Source organism: Thermobia domestica, chromosome 9 (assembly GCF_964235325.1).
Source record: "Thermobia domestica chromosome 9, izTheDome1.hap1.1, whole genome shotgun sequence".
NCBI classification, from domain to species: Eukaryota; Metazoa; Arthropoda; class Insecta; order Zygentoma; family Lepismatidae; genus Thermobia; species Thermobia domestica.
The window spans coordinates 34580340-34601813 of record NC_137462.1 but is presented as its reverse complement, the minus strand read 5'-3'; the positions used below and the strand labels follow the sequence as shown (position 1 = coordinate 34601813).

General features: G+C 35.3%; 1 protein-coding gene and 1 long non-coding RNA gene across 7 annotated transcripts in view; one reads left to right on the top strand and one right to left on the bottom strand.

Annotated features, from left to right (window-relative positions):
• LOC145694549 (uncharacterized) overlaps window positions 1-21474 on the bottom strand; it is a 167624-nt gene that overhangs the window by 50663 nt on the left and 95487 nt on the right. Inside the window, exon 2 of the long non-coding RNA XR_014133024.1 lies at window positions 15955-16053. This is a non-coding gene — a long non-coding RNA (uncharacterized LOC145694549). The remainder of the gene's footprint in view (window positions 1-15954; window positions 16054-21474) is intronic.
• Window positions 1-21474, top strand: part of Syx1A (Syntaxin 1A) — a 229222-nt gene that overhangs the window by 196701 nt on the left and 11047 nt on the right. For 4 of the 6 annotated variants that reach the window (XR_014133023.1, XR_014133022.1, XM_081770867.1 and 1 more), the window contains one exon: window positions 4068-4161. Coding sequence is in view for 2 of the 6 variants with exons in the window: in XM_081770867.1 (XP_081626993.1) it covers window positions 4068-4151 (84 nt within the window). In the remaining 4 variants the exon portion in view is untranslated. Of the gene's footprint in view, window positions 1-4067; window positions 4254-21474 lie in introns of all 6 variants that reach the window. The other 2 variants (XR_014133021.1, XR_014133020.1) reach the window with 2 other exon arrangements.

Here is a 21474-nt window from a genome sequence, read left to right as displayed (position 1 = left end):
AAGATGTCTTCAAGCCTTCGGACTCGAGACAAAGCTAACCGAGAAGCATTTCTTTGTCACCATTGGCGGATCCACGGGGGTCTGATGGTGCAACCGTATCCCCAGTTGCTTCATGGATGCCAGAGAGTCATGAAAGCAGAGCGTAGCACGTTTATATTATTTGTATTTTATTTATTACCATTTGAGAAAGTAATAATTTTTATTATCATTTAAAAAATAGTTTAATACATACCCAAGAAACACTCCGGAGCACATTTTATCACACAAACTTAACAACGGATCAACGAAAAAGCGGGGAAATTATAAAATTATAGAAGTTCAATGTGAACAAAAATAGGTTACACACTACGCGTAAATTAGTTTGCTTTTGCACTTGCTTTGCTTCTGCAGTAAATTGTACATTAGCCACGTCATTTGATAAATTTATTGTAACATATAAAAGGCTGTGTCGAATCGATTTTTACTCTGGATAAATATACGAGGACGCTGTTCTGCTTGTCGTACCCCTTGTTTACGAATCCTGAAACTGCAGTATTCGTCTCTGAGATTAATAATAACTTTCGGTAACGTCTTGCCTTGCGGAATGAGTGAATAGTCATATCGTAACAAACAGTGATAGTTATTTGTTGTTGAGAGAAAGTTTTACCATTCACTCATGTTCTACTTATTGGAGGAATCTGTCTGGAGTTATTAGAGAGAGATGGCCCAGTAAATGATGAGGGTACAAGTAAAAGATTAAACACAAACAAACTATTTGCTGAGCAAAACAATATATTCACATTAAAAAACTACATACTTGTACGTAGTTTTCTAATGTAAATATATTGTTTTGCTCAGCAAATAGTTTGTGTTTAATTATATACAAAGCAAAGCTTCTACTTATGGAAAATATTAAAGTAAAAGATGAAGGTGGAACTTGTTAATTGAGTTCATACACAGTTATCATACAGCCAATCACTTCTACTCTTCACATACACACTTTTCAAATAATAAGACTGATTATGCCCTCTATTGATATTGATATCAATTATTATTATTATTATTTTTTTTTTTTTTTTTTAATGTACATGTTTTCTTGCTTATACAGTATACATCAATATAGGCGTGAAGCATGCTGACCTATACATTGTTCGACTGAATAAAAAAAGTGGAACATTTTGATATATCACGCATGTAGGTGGCGCCACCTATGTATGAAATAGTTTTTGCAATTTATTAGGTGAAATGTTTTTGCCTACATGGCTTGTGAACAGCAAGATTTTAATATGATTTTTCACCTAAAGAGGTTATTGTGTGATTTTCTCTATGTAGTGCAGTATCTGTGATAATGTAAGAAACAGTCTTTCAAGGGACATACACTGCCTTCTCCAGTGCTCTAGTGACTAGAACGTGGTCCCAGGTTCGAATTCCAGTGGAAGGGGGGGCATCAAAAATTTAATTTCACTATCATTCACTTTCGTTAATCGTCGTCTCTTTTAGTCTATAGGGCATAACCGTGGGAAGTTAAACCAAGCATTTCATTTTTCAAGGGCATAGTCTATGTTGTTCATGCCTGTGTGCTATGATATGAAGGTATTCCGATTCACTACAATTTTGAAGAGTAGAATGTCAAAGAAAATGAAGTCTACTAAATTTTCTGCAAACTTTTTGTAAGTACGTATAAATTTATTCAGACTACATATAGTGCTGGTTTTGGTGTCAATTTTGTAGCAAAATTGATAAAGTTTCAGTTCAGATAGTGCATAATACCGAATAACACCACTGCAAGCGCTAGCAAGAGTTGTAACAAAGAAGACGTCCGCGTGTGTCAGACGATGTCGTAGAGCAGGAAAAGCAAAACTTCGTTAACAGCCCTACAAAATCAAACCAGCGCTCTTCTAGCAGTTGGGCGACTGTTAAGAAAATGTTTGCAACTCAAACCTAACAGAGTAAGACTCTACACTACAGTGGAAGAAGTTGCGCCTGGCATACTACGACTTGGGCAGGAAATCGACTTCAGATGAGATGTCTACAAGATCACCAAAGGAAATTCTGCAATTGAACCGAACTGACTATAAGGTAAAAGACTTGATCCATTTTGTTACAAAGTAGTGCCAAAACCAGCGTTGTAACTAGCCTGAAAAATTATACGAATTTACTAAGTTTTAAAGTCTTTTCTGAAGCACCCTGTATATTTCGTCGTGCAAAAGCAATTAAGCATAAAAACTAAGTTTATTAGGAAAGTTACACACAATTCAACAAGTGACACTTGTAAGTTTGAACGACTCCAGTTAACAATAAATTTAATTTCAGATATTCAAATGTCCATTTATTTCATCAATCTCGATTCAGTGTACAATATAGTGTATACTCAATCGGAACAGTAAAATAAGTCTACATTTCAAAACTAGTGTAATCATAGAGCAATAAATAGATGGCTCAAAAGTCAGTTTATCCATACAGAAAATTTGAGTTTACCGATACGATATGCAAAATTTTTCTTTCTTCTTCTCCTCTGTACTTAAACTCTTTCGCTAAATGCTTCATCATACACAGATCCCGTAGCCCGAGTCGTCTAAATCGTGGTTATGTTACGTAATAATAATAATAATAATAATAATAATAAGCAACATGCACATATTTATATTATTATTATTATTATTATTATTATTATTATTATCTGAGTATGGTATGTCTAGATAATGATCATTTATCGAATTGTTTCCTTGTATGGACTGTATTAGTAGTAATTTTAAACAAGGGCCACCCAGAAAGTAAAGAATGTTTTGGCATGGCTAAATATAAAACAAAAGATATCAGCAAAAAAACTTTATTTATCAAGCTACAGAATCTTACTCTACATTTCTATGTAATCGCCATAGTTGTCAAGACACGTGTTGTAACATAGGATCGTGTTTCAATGCCGATGTTATCTACCGCAAAAGATTTGAGCCAGGCTGTCACTGCTTGCGTGAGTTCCTCATCGTTTGCGAACTTTTTTCCAGTCAAAAATTCCTTAAGTTTCGAGAACAAGTAAAAATCACTTGGTGTCAAGTCAGAGCAGTAAGCAGAATGACCAAAGATGGCCTCCCACTTCGATCCTCATATCATATCATACACGCTGGTCCTTCTTTGATGAAACATAATGCACCATTTCCTCACTGATGACTCGTTCATTGCAATATCACCATAAGCATTCTTTATTTGCCTATAAATTTGAATAGTCTTAACTCTTTGCGCGTTCAGAAAACAAATGACACTCTGTACTTCACATTTGGCGGGATTTTCGATTGGCGCCGACATTTTGAATCGCTGCAAAAATAAGTGACCGCACAGCAGTGAGACTCGGCTTACACTGAGGTGAAGGAAGGAGTTAACTGCCGCGCACGCGATCGCAGTGGTTGGGGGTCGGCGCCGTGCGCGTTGCGCAATTGTTCTTTACTTTCTGGACATTCTTCGTATTTTTACCAGCAAATATTGAACTATTTTAGCGTGGTAATAGGTAATAGTTTATATTTAAAAATTTATTACCGATCATACCACAACAAATGTGTCTCTACTATCGATAAAAGAATAACAAGTGCAGTGTTGCCAAGATTACACGATAATATGATCAATCCTATCTTTGGACGTAACACTTAGCACAAAATGTAATTGTATCCTAATACTAAATAAATTTCATTTTGTCTTGCAGAAGAGGGGATAAATTGACTTTTGCGTCATTCCATAGATAAGCATAGAGTACCATTTATTATTCTACTGTTAGTAATTAGATTACTTTCATAACCACAAGTTTTTGTTAATTGTATATATATTTCTTAAGTTTAACTTAGAATAATTATCATTATGTATTTACAATATATTGTTTTCACATAGTCTGGAAACTGATATGCTGGGAAAATTGATATAAATTGTTCATTGTCTAATCGTTTCTGTGGCTATTGTGTTCGCATATACAAGTGCATATGATAATAGAAATAACGGCATTTGATTGTCAAAATACTCGGTGTGGAAAAGAATGATCTTAACTCGTGAGCATGTGATATTGCTAGTTTATTAATCCCTATAAAAACTTTTGCCCTTTGCAGAAGAAGATAATGATCATGATATGTGTTGGAGTGTTATGTGTTGTGTTGGTATCCACAATCGGAGGCTACTTCGGACTAGTATGAAGAGGTTTCAGTGAGTTTCTGGTTTAAAACTCTCTGTACCGCACCCGTCTTGTCAGGCTGGTTTCCTTTGAGTACCTTTTTATCAGCTTTTGTGTGTTGTGTGTAAGTGTTTCCATTACTCTTTGTTTCTCTTGGAGCGACTTGTGTAAATTCCACTACGATAAATTAAGTTACACATAAATTATTTTAGTATTAATCGGTCAATTCGTGAAATCAATGCTTATATTCTATTCTTAATCCTGTGTAAATTTATATTAAGAGTTTTCACCACAGGAAAATTAAACTACCGCAAATTTTAGAGTTTTCTGCCATATCTTCAAAGCAAATAAAAATAATCGAAAAGCAAACACTAGACAATATGATTCTGCATGTGATACCTTTACCTACCACAACTTACTTATCCGCTTTTGTTGTGCCGCTCTTTACAGAACCCGCAAAAAATTATAAATCTATCGACAGTTGCAAATCGAAAACAGATAGATGAGTTGTGATAACGGTATCACATGCAAAATAATATAGTCTAGTGTACTACGTCTTTGCTCTTCGAATATTTTTATTTATTTTGAAGATATTACAGAAAAAACTCAAAAAATAACGGTAATTTAGTTTGGCTGTGATGAAGATCCTTAAGTATTTAACAATTTCCACTACTTCATGTATTTTGCAACAATTTTGTTTCTTTTTCGAGCACCAAACTTAACGCTATACGATTTTTTCGGTTTACACACACACACACACACACATATATATATATATATATATATATATATATATATATATATATATATATATATATATATATATCTTACATATTTATTTTTCAGCCTATATCTAATAACCTAGTTTAAGGCTATGAGAAATTCATATATGTACAAGAAACGGCAGTTTTTAGTGTACGTACATAATAACACTCAAGAAGCTTGATACTTTGGTTTTTTCCTTTGAATTTTGAACTTTATGTTGTGAATATAGGGTAAAGTAATTTTATTACGTTTATATACGCGTACTGATCTTAATCTCTATAATTTATTTTCACATGGGCTTACGATAATATTTCAAAACTCTGAAAGCACTTATCTGATACAGCAAGATTAAATGTAACTTCAAGTTTGATCTAATTTATATTGAAATTTTATTAGTTTCCAAAGAACTATATATATATATATCATGAAATGGAATGTAACTACTTGACTATTACTTAACTTGTCACTCTCACACTTGGAATTTTCAGATTTTCATATTGTATTTATGTTAAGTTTTCCAATAATACAGGGTGTTATAAAAATGTGTCACAATGTTCTGGGAACAGATTCCTCGCATCAAAATAAAAAAAAAGCTCTTATGGATCTAAGCTCAAAAGTGGATAGTGTCGGAGTTATAGGGTACCGAAAACGTGAAACAAGTGAACTTCAAAAGTTCATAACTCCACTAGTATGAGACCTATCGTTGTCGGGTCAAGACATCATTGAGGAACTGGTATGTGAACTATTCAAATATCCGTGTTTTAGAATTCTCCAGTACTTACACACCAATTATTAGAGAGGAAGGTGGAGAGTGAGCAAATACTCCTAAACAGCCTCTCTAAAAATGATTGTGCAAGTACCGGAGGTTCTGAAAGATGGATATTTGGATAGTTCACGTACTAGTTCCTCAATGATGTCTTGACCAGACTACGATAGGTCGCGTACTAGTGAAGTTATGAACTTTTAAACTTCATTTTTTGACGTTTTCAGCACCCTATAACTACGAAACTATGCACTTCCAACCACAAGCCCATATGAACTTCTTTCTTTTGTTTTGATATGAGAAATCATTTGCCAAAATACTGTGACAAATTTTTGTTGACACCCTGTATACCAGGATGAATTTACCATTTGTAACACAAATCCACATTTTGCTTTCTCTAGCAATGACAAAATGCTACCCATTAAAAAGAGAAACAAGATCAATCTTGTTTACTGTTACGATGTTGTAACAAAACTTAGTAAACAAACAATTTGAGCCCGAAAGATACAAATAGCTAAAACGCGAACAACACTTTCTAATGTAAATAATTTCCTACTAGTGACAACCAAATTAGTGAGATTTTATAATATCTTTGTCGGTGAATTGGTGCAGAAACTTCTCTGTTTGTAAATTACTTAACTCAGTATCAACATCAATGAAACAAACAACTTCTTACATATTTATAAATCTTGATCACTGAAATTAACCATAAAAATAAGATGGTAACATATAATGAATCATAATGAAGTAGTGGCATTATTTATTCATATTTTGCTTAACATATGATGAATGGTAATTGAATAGTGGCATTATTGTTTTAACCACACAATAAAACTAAAGAGATGTTTGATAATATTCAGTTCCGATTTCGATTTTTTTAAAAATGAACGCAAAGACTCTCTTTTTTCCTAAATGGAATTTCCACATTGAAGCTCATTCTGGTTAATGTAAATTTTTAATTTTGGTACAGCGGTGTCTTTTCTTTCCTGTCTGCACACAACCATGTCTATTTCTTCAAAACATTTAAAAAATAATTCGCATAATCTTATTATCCACTGTGCATAGTGCATATTATTTGGTGTGCATTTGTGGAATATAAGTATCTATGTATTTGTTGTTGTGTGTGAGTGTGAGTGTGAATGTGTCCGTATATATGTGTGTATGCACATATAGTAAGTGTAGTGTAGGATTTGGATACATATAAATATATATATATATACTTTTTGATAACTCTAAATGTGTTGTTAGTTCTTTGTCTCTTAGATGGACTCAATATGTATTTTTATATGTAGTCTAGTATCACCTTTCGTCGTTGAGTGTTTACTACTAGTATTTGGATAATAATAGTTCGAAGTGGAAAAAGCAAAAGTTTAAATTTAATGTACTACAACCCTATGGAGTTCAATATGCATATACAGGGTGTTTTAAAACAACACCGACAATGTTTGGGAGGTGATTCCTGACACCAAGATAAGAAGAAAATATAGATTAAGCTGGAGGCAGAAATCCATCATTTCGAAAGTTATAGGCTGCCAAAAACATGAAAAAAAAATAAACTTTAAAGTTCCATAGCTTCATTTTTTCGGCAGCTTATAACTCCGAAATGGCGGATTTCTGCACCCAGGTTGTCTATGCTTTTTGTCTTATCTCGGTGTCAGGAATCATTTCCCAAATGATGTTGGTGTTGTTTTGAAACACCCTGCATATTTCTGGATTTTGGTTTGGACTACTTAAGAATGAAACTCGTTTCCATTTATATGTTAAACACCTTTACAGTTTCTTGTTAGACAATTGCAGTGTAATGTTCCATATATTCTTCTACTTTGTTCTAACGCGTCTCTGTCTCCGATTTCATGTCCAAACCTTTTAATTTCTCATCTGTATTAGTTTTGTATCTTCTCTCTTTCTCTCTCATTCACTCATTATTCCGTTACCTTCTTTCTGTGAAAATAATGATTTGCGTTAAATTTCTAATAATTCTTTCCTTATTTCTCTCAAATCTTCTTTTAAAATGTTATCTCATCCGTTCTGATCATCTTAGACATTTTTTTGTTTGCATTTATATCTTTTAATTGTTAAATCCTCATTTTACCATATTAACATCTCTAATTATTATTATTATTATTATTATTATTATTATTAAAAATACTACCTTTTGCATTTTACAATCAGCTAAGATATGAGTCTTGTCTCTATAATAATAATCCATTATACATTATAGAATTTTTTCTCTTGATTCAATTATCAACTACGGACACCTTCGTACTTCTCCCGTTAAGGACATTTTTAATTTTAATTATTATATGATGTTCACGTACGCAATATTTCGTCTATTAATAATTTGTGAGTGAAGTGATCTATGAAGTAAACTGTTTAATAACTTAAGCTTACATCACTATCTCTCTAATTTGCAAGGAATAACTGCTCAGAGAATAACTCATTCAGAAGCTGTTAGGAAAAGATATTTATCTGAAGAAATCTACTTTTTAATGTGATGCTACATTCTTATTTTTGATTAGCCTTATTATTGTAAGAATGTTTGTTTATTTTGTAATACCAAATGTGAGTTTTCAATTTGACTAAAATTCAATTACATTGATGGATGAAAGTAAATGCATGCATTAGAAAGAAGTTTATTACTTCGTAGTACTCTTTCTTCAAAGAAGCAAGACGTTACTTCATGTTACGAAAGATCTTTGTTAATTGGTGAATGTAGCACATTTAAAAAGTTTTAACCTAAGGACATCTTTAAGTTAGGCGACAACGCACCAGACGGCAGAAAGTGGGTTTTCCTATGAATCAAGGTTCTTCCCCACTAATAAGGAAATATCATACATGCTAAAAGCATTCAATAATATCAAGTTAACAATTTATGAAGGTGTCTTTTACACACTATTTCTTCAGCAGTTTTTTGTATATGCCTATATGCCTTCAAATATTCGCCGCTTCACTGCCCGAAGAATTCTAGGCTACCATTGATTTTTTTTAATATATATATTACGATGCTATGTGCAACGATGTAAAGATGAGTGCCGACTGGCATGGTCTAGAACATTATGCTGCGACCATAAGACTTGTCTGTCACGAGTTGGAAATCCGCTCAGGTCATAGGTGTTACTTGTTGTCCATGGGTATGTTTCATTTTGAATGAAATAGTTACTATGCTTACTCGAAAAACATTAAATGCCAAAAATACTGCGCCTCCGATGGGAAGTCCAACGACTGTAGGGGAGGGGCGGTACCTGAGGATGCCAAAAGGGAACTTTGTCACTAAGAGGAAAATGAAACACATAAGGTGCAAAAGATAGCACCCAAAACACTAACAAACCTAGTGCCATTCTAAGTTCTGTGAAATCTTTATTTCTGTCCCCACTAACGAAATCGCTTAACCGCAACTATCTACAGTTTTCTATTTATTTACTACAATCCAAATATCGTGACACCAAACAAATTATGACTCAAGTTACGAAATTTCTGTCTCGCTCAAATAACCAAAATCATATTCCAAGAAATGATATGACTTTTAAATCTAAACTCTTTAATTTCTCACCCTCATACGAAATCTTTGCTGGTTTCGAAAACTTTGATCCCAAAGCCACTACAAGGGGAATCCAATATATTCGTAAACAACCTCCTTTCACCATGTAAAGTTCCACCTTTGTCTCTTGTAACTGAATCTGTAGGCCCCAAAATACTTAGGGTCTCTGGTATGGCTTCCCACGTCAAGAGATACAAGTTGAGCTATCTGCTGAAAACTTACTGGTCCATTACGAATGTATATGAATTCGTAACTACACTGGACTCCATATGTATTACGATTATTTACTGCTATTCAACAGGTAATCGATCGCCTATTACACAGTAGAGCTTACGTTTATAAAAGACGTCATAAAGTCGAGTCTTTGTGGACACAAGCTCTATTACCAGTTCGGTACGAAAGGTGTCAGTTCTGTATTCAGCATCGTACAGCTGTGTGCGTGAATATGTTTAAATGTGTCTCCTGCGGTTAACACCATCTTACCAAGGATTCTAATGAACTGCTCCATCTGATCTGAAAATCTTCCAGCTTATAACTATGCAAAGCCAAACCTGGACCAGAACCAACAACCCTGAACTAATAGTGCCACTGCAAACACTGGATAATCCCATAAAACTACAATTTTTTTCGAGATTCAGCTACAGTCGAGGACATGCTACATTTCATCACTGTGACGTTTAGACAACATATTTTAACCCAAATCATTTGACGTTAAGTTCGTACGATCCAACTCTGCAAGCTACACTTTCAGAACCAAATGTCCATCTTCAAATTGTTGCACATGAAACCTACACGCAAAATAATGTTCATTATGGCTAGAATGCATTGGACTTTTCTTTATGTAAATTACCAAGCTTCACACTGACCTCAAAAGTCAAGGAAATATGCTATATTTCACAGAAGAGTCAGGGTAGTATTTTCAGTTGCGTACAGAAGATACGAAGAATGCCTTCAAAAGCCAAAACAGATTGTATGACACTGTCACTGCCACAAGATATTAATACATAAAAATCTTAACATTTTAAACAGCCTTCGTTTCCTCGTGTGATTACATATAATCAGAAGTTACTAATATAATTAAATCATTTGTAAAAATAACTTCTTTCTTTTTTACTTTCTCTCTCTCTCTCTCTCTCTCTCTCTCTCTCTCTCTATATATATATATATATATATATATATATATATATATATATATATATATATATATATGGAAATTCAGGGAAATCAGTATCAATTTCGGTGTGAAGGTTCGCGGTGTTGCAGATCAGGGAAAATTTACTTGTACGTAGTTACGGAAATTCAGGGAAATCAATATCAGAATTTCAGTGTGAACCTGAATGCACTAATAGTATGTATAGATCTATTTTTTTTTTTTTTTTTTTTTTTTCAATAGCTTCCAACGGACAATTTTGTCTTAAGTGAAACTTTCTTAATATCAGAACAACACGATAATTTTAATGCGGAACAATGGGTCTCCTGGTGAAGGCGCTAACAGTGAAACCACAATTCGAATTGTATTCAAACTTCCATATTGGAGGCACATACATATTTTCCATAATATTTCCGAACACTGCGTATTTTCTCCGGTAGATCTGTTTTCATTTATATCCATTCAAATGTTCCTATTCCAACATTTGTTTCTGTTTTTAGGTTAATCTTTCTGCAACTCTTCGTCTTGGGAGACATAAATCTACACTGTCGTAATACTGTTGATAATAATTTGCAAACTGCACCAACACTTGTATGAATGCATGGGGCAACTTAACCGAATAGTGAATTAAATCCTGATATAGTTAGTTATTCCCGCGTATATAATTATTCCACATCTTAATATTTCACTATTATATTTTATTGGAAACGATCATGACTCAGTCAAAGTAAATTCACTCAGATAACAATTATAGCGAGAAAACAAATTTGATGCAAAGTTCTCAGCTACAAATGAACGGATTATCAAATTGGCCACAAAACCAATATCACCGATAGTTTGAAAGATTTAAAACAACCAACGGGAAACAACAGTAGAAGAAGCTCTATATTCTTATGGAAAACATTCAAAATACAGGGTGGCCCAAAAGTAGGTATACAGTCCCGTACTGATCTGCTAATGGTATTTTATAACAATTACTTACTATTATTGATACAGTTATTGACTTATTTTCTTCATTATTTGTTCTAATTTCTTTTCATTTATGTCTTAAACTTGGAACAGACCGAAGCAAATAAATTCATTATCTTAATACATTAAAATGTCATACTAGATCGATACAGGTATACCTACTTTTGCGCCACTCTGTAGTAGTGGCCGAAACATACCTAAAACTACTATCAATGTCGATAAATTTTGACTATATGCATAATAAATATCGTTTATCACGCTGACTCGAAATATAATTAGAGTTGCTGTACTCGTGATCCAGATGCATTTTAACATCGCCGGTATCTCCGTCCGCCGCTTTTCTCGCATATTCAACACGCAACCATACAGTTTCGGTTAGTACAGGCATTGGTTTCCGTAGCAGATTTTAGAATGTCATGGTTTACGACTCGCACATTGCATAAACTTTGTAGCTCAACTCATTTACTGTATGGTCTCATCGAATTTTTAATTATTATACACTCCCTTGAAACCCATTACGCACTCTCTATGTTGACCAAAAAAAAAAAAAAAAAAGTCGGAATGATATTACTTATCTACAGTAGTCATGGTCGTCGAAACCCAATGCACTGGCATGATTATCTTATGGTAATCATGCATCTTATGACGGTCAGTCTGCATCTTATGGTAATTTACAGTCTGACATATGGCGGTCAGTCTAGTTATCACATCTATTAATTTTGTTGTCCGAATGCCCTTCATTCTTCAGCCTAGCCATGATTTACAAAATGATTCCACTAACTTGGACTCCCTTGCAATCATTAACAATATTAAGTTCCTCATTACTTAAGGTAAGTGGAAAAGTACGAAGAGTTTCCAAAAATTCTTCTCACATTTCAATTTAATATAAGTTCTTAATAAGCAATGATATTTCAGTAAATTAGTCAGTAAAGTTTTAGCTGGCAGCACTGCGAGCTGAGACGATCATGTGGTTACAAGATAGCGCCTATTGAGAGGAATACGCAATGCGTGTTGTAGTATGCAGAGCTGAAATATTGCGTTCTGGTTCGTCAAAAACTAAGCAATTTCTATCAAAAACAATTCCAGACATAACAAGCGTCAAGAACAAGCATGCGAAGTTTCTGGAGACCGAAGGTATTGTGGATTTGCTGCAAAGTAGCCGGACGAGAACAAACGAAGTACCTGTTAACTAAGAGAAGGAGAGCATTGCTAGGAGTTTGAAGAAGTCGATTTCGCAAGGCCTTTGAAGTTACACGTGCCGCAGTCTATGATGTTTAGGATCCTCTAGAATCGAAATATAACATCATGTAAGTTGAAGATCATGCATCATCTGAATGAGGAGGATCAGGTTGGAATTCTGAGAGTTGATCCTGGATCTGCTACAGTGTGATGATGCACTGCTGACGAAGATTCGAAAGAATAATAAGTACAGTTATGTTTATTCCAAACTTCAAATGACATCACTGGAGAAACAAGCAAGAGAGGGGGAGGGTGGAAACTATAGTTTACAAATACGAAGAATGAAATGCGAAAATTTCCAGTTACGAATGTTATATCGAGATGATGTCAAGTTATATCGGGTGTATAAAAAATCCGGGGTCATTGGCTAAATCCGTTATAAGTAAAGATATGGAAAAATGAAGAGAGAAAAGTGGTTGGAAGTAGGTGGTTTCCAATCTTAGTCTATGGGCCAGTATAGGTGGGGGAATATAATTTGGGAGAACCAGATTTTCTTCGAACCACAGTTCTATTGATGCCTAAATAAGACCAAAATGCATTAGGGCTATCTCAGAACGGAAACTTTTTACAGGAGAAAAGATGGCACCCTAGTCTATTCGTAAAACTGACAATATCTCAGGTCTTACTTATCAAGTATCAGCTTTTATATATATTTTTAGAACACCCGATATATATATATATATATATATATATATATATATATATATATTGAAATATTACTTGTATTAATTTTACAGTGGTAATATTAGTCTGCGAGAGACCAGGTAATGATATACTACTTTGGCTGTGTAAGAACTATCTCCTTTAAATTAGGCAACAAGCAACGCTGCTCTAAATGTAGATAAATCTTTCTTTCAGAGTGACCGAGCCCTTGGTCACCGACAATACACACTTAAAGGAAATCTATTTTTACGAATACTAAGCTCTATCGAACTAATTACTACTAGATTTGTACCTTTCTTCAACCTTAGGGTGATTGTCTTAAGAAATACTCGACTCTCTATTTAATTTGGTGATAATGTGTGTTTATTCACATCACTTGTATAGTTAGGCCGTGTGAATGCCTCATACAAGAAAACTACATTAACATGGAGATTCCACGATCCTCACAAAGAGCCTTTAGATACCCTAATGCCAAAGTAATAGATTAGTTGTCACGTTAATTGTTAATTAAATTAATTAAAGCAGAACAAAAACAAAATAATTGCCAGACACTCCTTAGGTCATTTGGCGGTGATTTATGAGAGAAACCTCTTTCAGAGTGTATCCTTTAGAATTCAGAAATCTACATTGCAAGAATTACTTACATTTTCGCTTGGTTTTGGTCCCAGCTTCATGAAGCACACACGATTGAAAATAAAGCACTTCGCGCACTTATTACAATTTATTGTTCTTTCGGGTGACTACATCCCACAGTTTCTTCACAAGTTCTTCTCCTATTTTCCTCTGTGGTGGAACGCTGTTAATTCATGGTCTTGGTGGCCCAGACTGCTACCGGTAGAATGGCTAAAACGAACCCAGGACCTCTCAGATGTGAGTAGTTGTCTAGCACACTAGACCTAGTACATGGAGCCGTCTTGGAGTATTACGTACGTCGTCTAGTAGCCTCTTGCTGTGGATGAATACTCGAAAGACAAATTCAACTGTTGTATAATCTTGAGAATTTCGGGGTTCCTCACACAGTAACTCTACGAGTGTGAATATTGTAAATGAGACCTCTTGACCCACATTCTCTTTGTTTATATAGTTGGCGTTTGCGGAACTCTACTTTCTAGCAAACGGATTTCTATTTCAGATTTAGCTACTGAGAGCTAAAAGAGAATGCTAGATCCTGATTTCTCTTTCTACCTGGACTAGATACACAAGAATAACCTGTGTTAACCGAACGATGTTTTCCAATTTCCAATTTTTTAATAAAATGAATTTATTAATTTTTTTTCATATTGTCCTGGTAATATTAAAGATTCATCACAATATATAAGAAAATGTTATATTTGCAACAAATTTTATCTTTATTGTTTTTACTATATCTTCAATAGTTTGTGAAGAAAAAACAAAAAATAAATTTCGTAGTCCTTTTAAGTTTCATTTAATCTATAATATCTGTAGCAAGCACAAATTTTGTGGGAAAAAAAGTATTCAAACAAAAAGGAAAGCGAAATTAATTTACTTTCGTATATTGTTTTGTGAATATTCTAACTGTAACACAACCAAAATTATCTGAATTTGAACATTCAATGGTGGGCGGTGTTTAGAAAACTTAATCAAAATAGAATTTTTTACAAGAATTTTTCTATTCTACGTACAGCACCTAACATGACATTAAGCTATTTTTCGCATTATTTTATCCTTTTAAAATGTAAAGTTAACTTGAAGCACTATACACAGACTTCCAAAGTTTAGTTCTTACTACTGTGGAGCCGAAACGGGTAGTGGGATTGGAAAAATTATATCATTGTAGATTGAACACCGTTTGTTTTCAACAACTTTAAATTTATCAGATCTTTACTCATAATGGAATTGGTCTGTGACTCCAGATTTCTGACTCAGCCTGTATATGATTTGGCTAACATTATGCTAAAACATTGAGAGCTAGCTGCAGAAAGTGTTTAGTGTAACTCATAAGCAATGATCAAGACATGAGTACTTTTTCCAATGAACACATTCAATAATTGCAAAAGTGAAGCAGCCATCTTGTCGAAAGTGTTGGGCAAATTCTATGCGAAGCGGTTTTACGAATTTTGTTTTGTATGAGGCAAGCCTTGATGATAAAATATCCACATTTGAAAACAGTGTACAGAATCACTTTTGAATATTAAACACAGCCTGGATCACTTTTGAATACATATTGAATGTTGAAAAACAAAACGAAAAGATGGGTTAGTGAACACAAATCTTCTTAGTATGTTGATCTTAGTACCTACAAGTTTATCATCATTTTATTTATTTATTTATTTTTTTCAAATGGACAAAGTGTCTAACGGAGACAAAATTGTAGAATTAAACCATACGCTTTATTTTCACGGCTTGGAGATAGCCGGAACTTTATCGGAGGATACCTACTTCTTAAATGGGAAGCAAAGTCCTTATTTTGACCCTTAGTAATACTTTATTTTTTATGTTTACACGTCTCAAAAATTTAAGTGAATTTCTCTCCGAATTCAGCCAGAGCCTGTGTTTGTAAGCTAATATTGTGTTGTCCTGTAAAAATTTTAAAAGGGACTAAGGATGCGAACAGGATTATATTTGATGGAATAGAGCTTCAGTAGACTGTATCAGTAGTAAGTCAACACATGCAGTTCTCTTAAAATGGTTTTCACTATAGTTACCACTAGAATGATAGTCTTGCAAATTGGTAAGCATGCAGTTTGATGCATTGGTATTATTTTCCTTACACTTACCACAATATCCACGTAGGATGGCTTTCCTCTAGAAATCTTCCGTGAATAATACGCTCCATGGATATGTTCTATCAACAAGCTCTAGAAATAAGTTCTTTCCTGTATAGAAAAAGAAAAGAAAAGGTAAAAAAGAGCTTTAGTCTGGCATCAGTCAGGTCTTTTACTATTCTTCTGGTTATTGCAAATCGAAGAATTACAAACGGTTGCAAAATGAAAATTCTTAGCTGATTTTCGAAATTCATTTATTCAGTGATTATACATTTAAAAGAAAAAAAAGTGTAGTAATAAATAAGAACTTACCGGTGTTGAACACTTGCGCCATCTATGGTTTTTAGACCGTTTATTTAAATGGAGAATTATTTTTCTGTCTTCCGTGAAACGAACTGGAATTTTAATGGTTTGATTTCACTCATTTCTTCCTCAAGTCTACTTATTCTTGAAAATTAAATTCTTGTTAAACTAAGATTTGATTTAAATGTAAAATTATCAGGTTACCAAGAAAGTTTGTTCGTTTTTTATTTATTTATTTATTTATTTATTTATTATTAAAGAACAGTTACTTTTATCGCGTTAATGTGGTTAAATTGATTCTGATCACGTCATATGTTTACATTCCTTTTAAACTTTATTCAGGAAAGAGTTGTTCAATGCATCGCACGTTTCGCTTACGGTTTTGTAGGAAGCGCCATCTCCGAAAGAACATGTCATTGGAAAAGGAGATTTTGAGACCTATTTTGCTTTACGAGTGCGAATTGGGAAACAAAGCTGCAGAGGCCGTTAGAAGAATATGCTGAATGAAGAGACGTCAGTGAGTGAACGGACTGGTCAAAAGCGGCTCAGCCGCTTTTCTTCCGGAGACGAGAGCCTCGTGTTGATCGTCCATCCACCCTCGACAAAGTCCATTTGGAGGAGGAAATCAAACAAAATCCTCATCAAACCTGCCAGGAGCTTGCAAAAAGGTTTGGAGTATCTGACGAAACCATTCGATCACATCTTCATAATCCTGGGATGACATGGAAGCTAAGCAAGTGGGTTCGTCATGTCCTGTCCAAGGGAAAAGGCTCCAACAGTTGAACACCTGCTTGTCGTTGCTGTCACGCCATAATAAAGCCTCGTTCCTGGGCCAAATCTTGTGATATGTCACAAAAAATTAATCACATATGATAACTGGAAGACAAGATCATTGGTCGACTTCTGGTTCGGTCTCTTTGGCCACTAAACCGGACGTTCACGAAAAGAAAGTAATGCTTTGATGAACCAGCGCTGGCACAGTCCACTATGAATATCTAGAAAGCGCAAAAACCATAACAGTCGAGATCTACTCGTCACAATTGCAAAGAGTTTCACCTGCATTACTCCAGAAGCAGCCAGCACTGGTCAACAGAAGAGGAGTTCTTGTCGTCCACGATCTTGCCAAACCTCATACGGCAAAAGTGACCAAAGAAGTGATCAAACACTAAGCTGGCAAGTTCTACCTCATCCACCCTATTCTCCGGACGTCGCTCCATCGGACTATTACCTGTTTTTGGTCATGGATAACCACCTGTGTGAACAGCAGCTCCGAAAACGCGACGATGTCACAAAGGTTCTATTACACTTTCAGGACTCCAGAAAAATCGGAATTTTTCAAAAAGGACATTTAAAGCTTCTCTCTCGTTGGGAATGCATCATTGAAGGCAATGGTGGTTATTTCAAAGAATAAAATGGGTAGAAATAACGTAAGTAAAAGGCTAATATTCACCGCAAGAAACAAACCACATCATTAGGAAGTACTTTCGAAGAACATTGTCTTCATCTTCAACCTAGGTATACTTCGAAAAGGATTAAACCATAAGAAAGAAATTATGGATAGGTAAAAATGCTTAAAATGAATTTTAAAAATATTACTATTAACATATGTCTATTTCTAGTGACAAGAAGATTTTTGCTTCCCATATTTTTAAAATTCATTTTAAGCAGTTTTACCTATCCATAATTTCTTTCCTATGGTTTAAATCCTTTTCGAAGTGTGTCGAGGCTGAAGATGAAGACGATGTTCTTCGAAAGTACTTCCTAGTGATGTGGTTTGTTTCTTGCGGTGACTATTAGCCTTTTATTTACGTTATTTCTAACTATAATCACCGCTCGCAATACAGTGATAATAAAATGGGTGTTTAAGAGTTTTGTGAGCCGTGTCTAATAAATGACAAAAACCGCACGAGCTTTCTTGGTTACCTGATAATTTAAGTAACATTATTAATTGTACAATCAATAGAGAATCATTTTGAAAAATTAATAAACATTTAATAAGAATTGTAGAAGAAATCAATAAAATCACTCATTCCAGTTCACTTCAAAGAAATAATAATAATTTCCCATACGAATTAATGGGATACAATGGCGAATCTAGCCGGAGCCGGAATCCTGCCTCCAGTTTTTGAGTAACAAATATAATTCAAACTATTATTTATGTATTTTTCAAAGTTTATAGTAAGCGTTGCTTTTTATTGTTTATTGGAAAATTTTTGAAACATCAGATATACTTCAGCTGCAATTTTTCTGTTATGCAATGTGTAAAACAATAGCCCATAATGTCCATCGGGATAAAGTTAAGTTGGAAACTTCTGCAGGACCCTGAAAAATTGTAAACTCAAGAAATACCTATCATAGCCTTTGTTCTGGCTGCTCCCAATTTTTCTTTTCTGGATCCGCCACTGATAAGGCAAAATAAATAAATAAATAAATAAAGGAAAACAAAACGAAAATACGATATTCATTACCGGTAGATAGGAATGTCCATAGTAGCATTATTCCTGGAGAAAATCCATTATTAAATATTGATTGAACCAGCCATAGCAAGGATTGCTTCTAAATTATCCAACAATAATGTTAGTGTGGTTGAAGACGACAAAAGGGTAAGGGGAAAAAACAAGGAATGTCCATGTATGAACTTTTTTGGGTGCTTTGTCCTATCTGTTAGTGACTCTTGGTACTATTTGACTGTATATGCCATGCATACGTAGATGTAAAAAGGGGCAAAAGATGTAACTAACTCTATTCTACTTACGCGGTTTTCAATATTAAATCGCAGTTTTCTCGAAAATGCAGTTTTGTGACATTCCTTCTTTTTTTCCCTTACCCTTCATTCTCTTTTCAAATAGCTTTGCCTCGTTATAATTGACATAAATTTAACGAATAAGCACCATTATTTGGTTTAGATGTCTTAAAACTGATTCTATGAACTAGCTAATGGTTCCTTTGGCCATCAGAGCTCATCCGTGGCTAAGCGGTTAGCGTACGCGCCTTTGGCGTGGGAGTCCCGGGTTCGGTTCCCGGCGGGAGCTCATGTGGTTCGGATTCCACGTTAATCAGTAGGTCCACGTCTCATATAGCCTCGCTGCTGAACGGGACGTTAAACTCAAAATCAACTTAACTCAACTCCTTTGGCCATCAGCTTTCGAAAAACGTAGGAAGTTTGTACATTCATTAAAATGTAACCTGATCAATCACATTAAAAAGTAGAGCAAATGACAAATAACGGACTTACTATTACAGAGGTTGTTCAGTTTGCATTTGGCCAATTTCGACTTACCTAAAAATTTAGAAGAATCCATGGCGCCAGATCCGTAAGTGCTCGATGTGTTTCCCTTGGTTCATAACAATAGCCCGACAGCGTAATTTCCACTGTAATAGGCTTCTCTGAAGAACTGGGAGGGGAATCGTGTCCCATTCCCTTTGCACAGCTTTCCAAAGTCCTTCCACAGTTGTCACACTCCGTTTTCCCAAAGCCCGCTTCAGCAATCGAAATCCACAATAGTCCATAGGCTTTGCATCTGGAGATTTAACAGGTACCTCATTGAAAGGTATCACCTGTACACCACTTGACTCCTCCATCTCCCTGTAGAATGCGAGGGACGATCGTGAGGTATATGATGAGGCCTTGTCCATGTGAATGCGCACCAGATTGGCGTCATTTCCGTACATTGTTGGAATTTCATGCTCGTAGATCGGCCGCATAATCTGTTTCTGAAAATACTGCGAATTTATTTTGCAGTTCTTTGCCACCCTACGAATCTTCAGTTTACCTCGGTAACAGTAGCCAGTAGCGACCATGAACCCTTTTGGGAAGGATTCTTTACAGACACGGACCCACCTTCTGAAGTTTTTGGCACCTTTCTCTCGGTACATGATGGCTCTCGGTTTGCCGCAGTCGGAAAGGTAAATCCATGCTTCATCGAGCGTTACGACGTACATCCACCTTTATTTTGCCAGATGCCGTTCGTACAGCTTCCGGGCGTTACACTTTCGTTCCTTTTGGTGGGCATCCGTGAGAAGATGGCCGCGATCTTTCATGACTTTTTCCAGCTTGAGTTGATGGTGTAACGTCCGGCTCACAGTCCCCAAAGACCCGTCAAGACGACTAGCCATACACCTTTGTGTTGGCGGATTTTCTTGCATTGCCATTTTGCGAAGTTTCCTCTGCATGGTGGAGGTGGCCTTGGTGTATTCCCGCTTCCTAGGCAACTTCGTTGGTGATTCAAATGGTGAAGCTTCGTTCCCCTTGTACTTTTTAATAACATTTTTTATTCCAATTAAACTGATGTTGCAACCATTCTTCTTGCACTGTTTTCTAATGACAGAAACACTAAAGTGGGCGTCATAAAGAGCCGCAACATAGCCTTCCCAAAACCGGCTTAGTTTGGGCGGCATTTTGGTCACAGAGCGGAAACCCACACACTTGCAAATAAATTTATCACAACACTCACAACAATGGTCCTGTTTTGTGCGTTATTGTCGTCCGCGCGGAAAAACAACTCCGTTCCCAGGAAGCCACTGCACAACACTGCAGGACGCCACGAGCCAGGTCGGGTGAGTTCATTCTGCCCGGGAGGGGGAAGGAACGAATTCGGCCAAATGTAGGCTGAACAACCTCTGTATATGGAAAATTTTATGTGAATCTCACTAAGTCAAAGATGACAAGTACGTCCAATGTTATAATAAATAAAACATGCGATGTGTAATGTTTCTGCCCCGTTCCATAGTTATTTGATTCTCCGCTGTTTTTTACCAACATAGCTCAAAATTTTCATGGAATTCATTTACATTTCTCTATGTATTTAGACGTTTCCCTTTAAGGGGAATAGTTTCACTGTAAAGGAGTGTTCGAAGTGGAGAAAAAGCAGAGGCGCTATGTTTTATTACGATTTTGACTCGACAAATGTTGAAATACAGTGAGGGTATGTTGTCTAAAAGGTTGCATTTCTATTCACATAATGACGGAAAACCATTGGAGAGCTTCTCTGTAGTTACGAGGGAAGACTGATTCCACGCCATTGGAGAGACTTTGATCTTCTGCCAACAACTGGAAAAAATAAAAAAAAATAAATAAAAAAAATCTCCTTATGTCGTATTATAGAGAATTATACACGAAAATGTTCAAAAACAGAGTTTTTATATTAATAATTTCCTGCGGAAAACTCCCGGATCCTTACTCGACTGAGGGGTCATCCAAACCCCCGGAAGATTCGACCCCCACAGCAG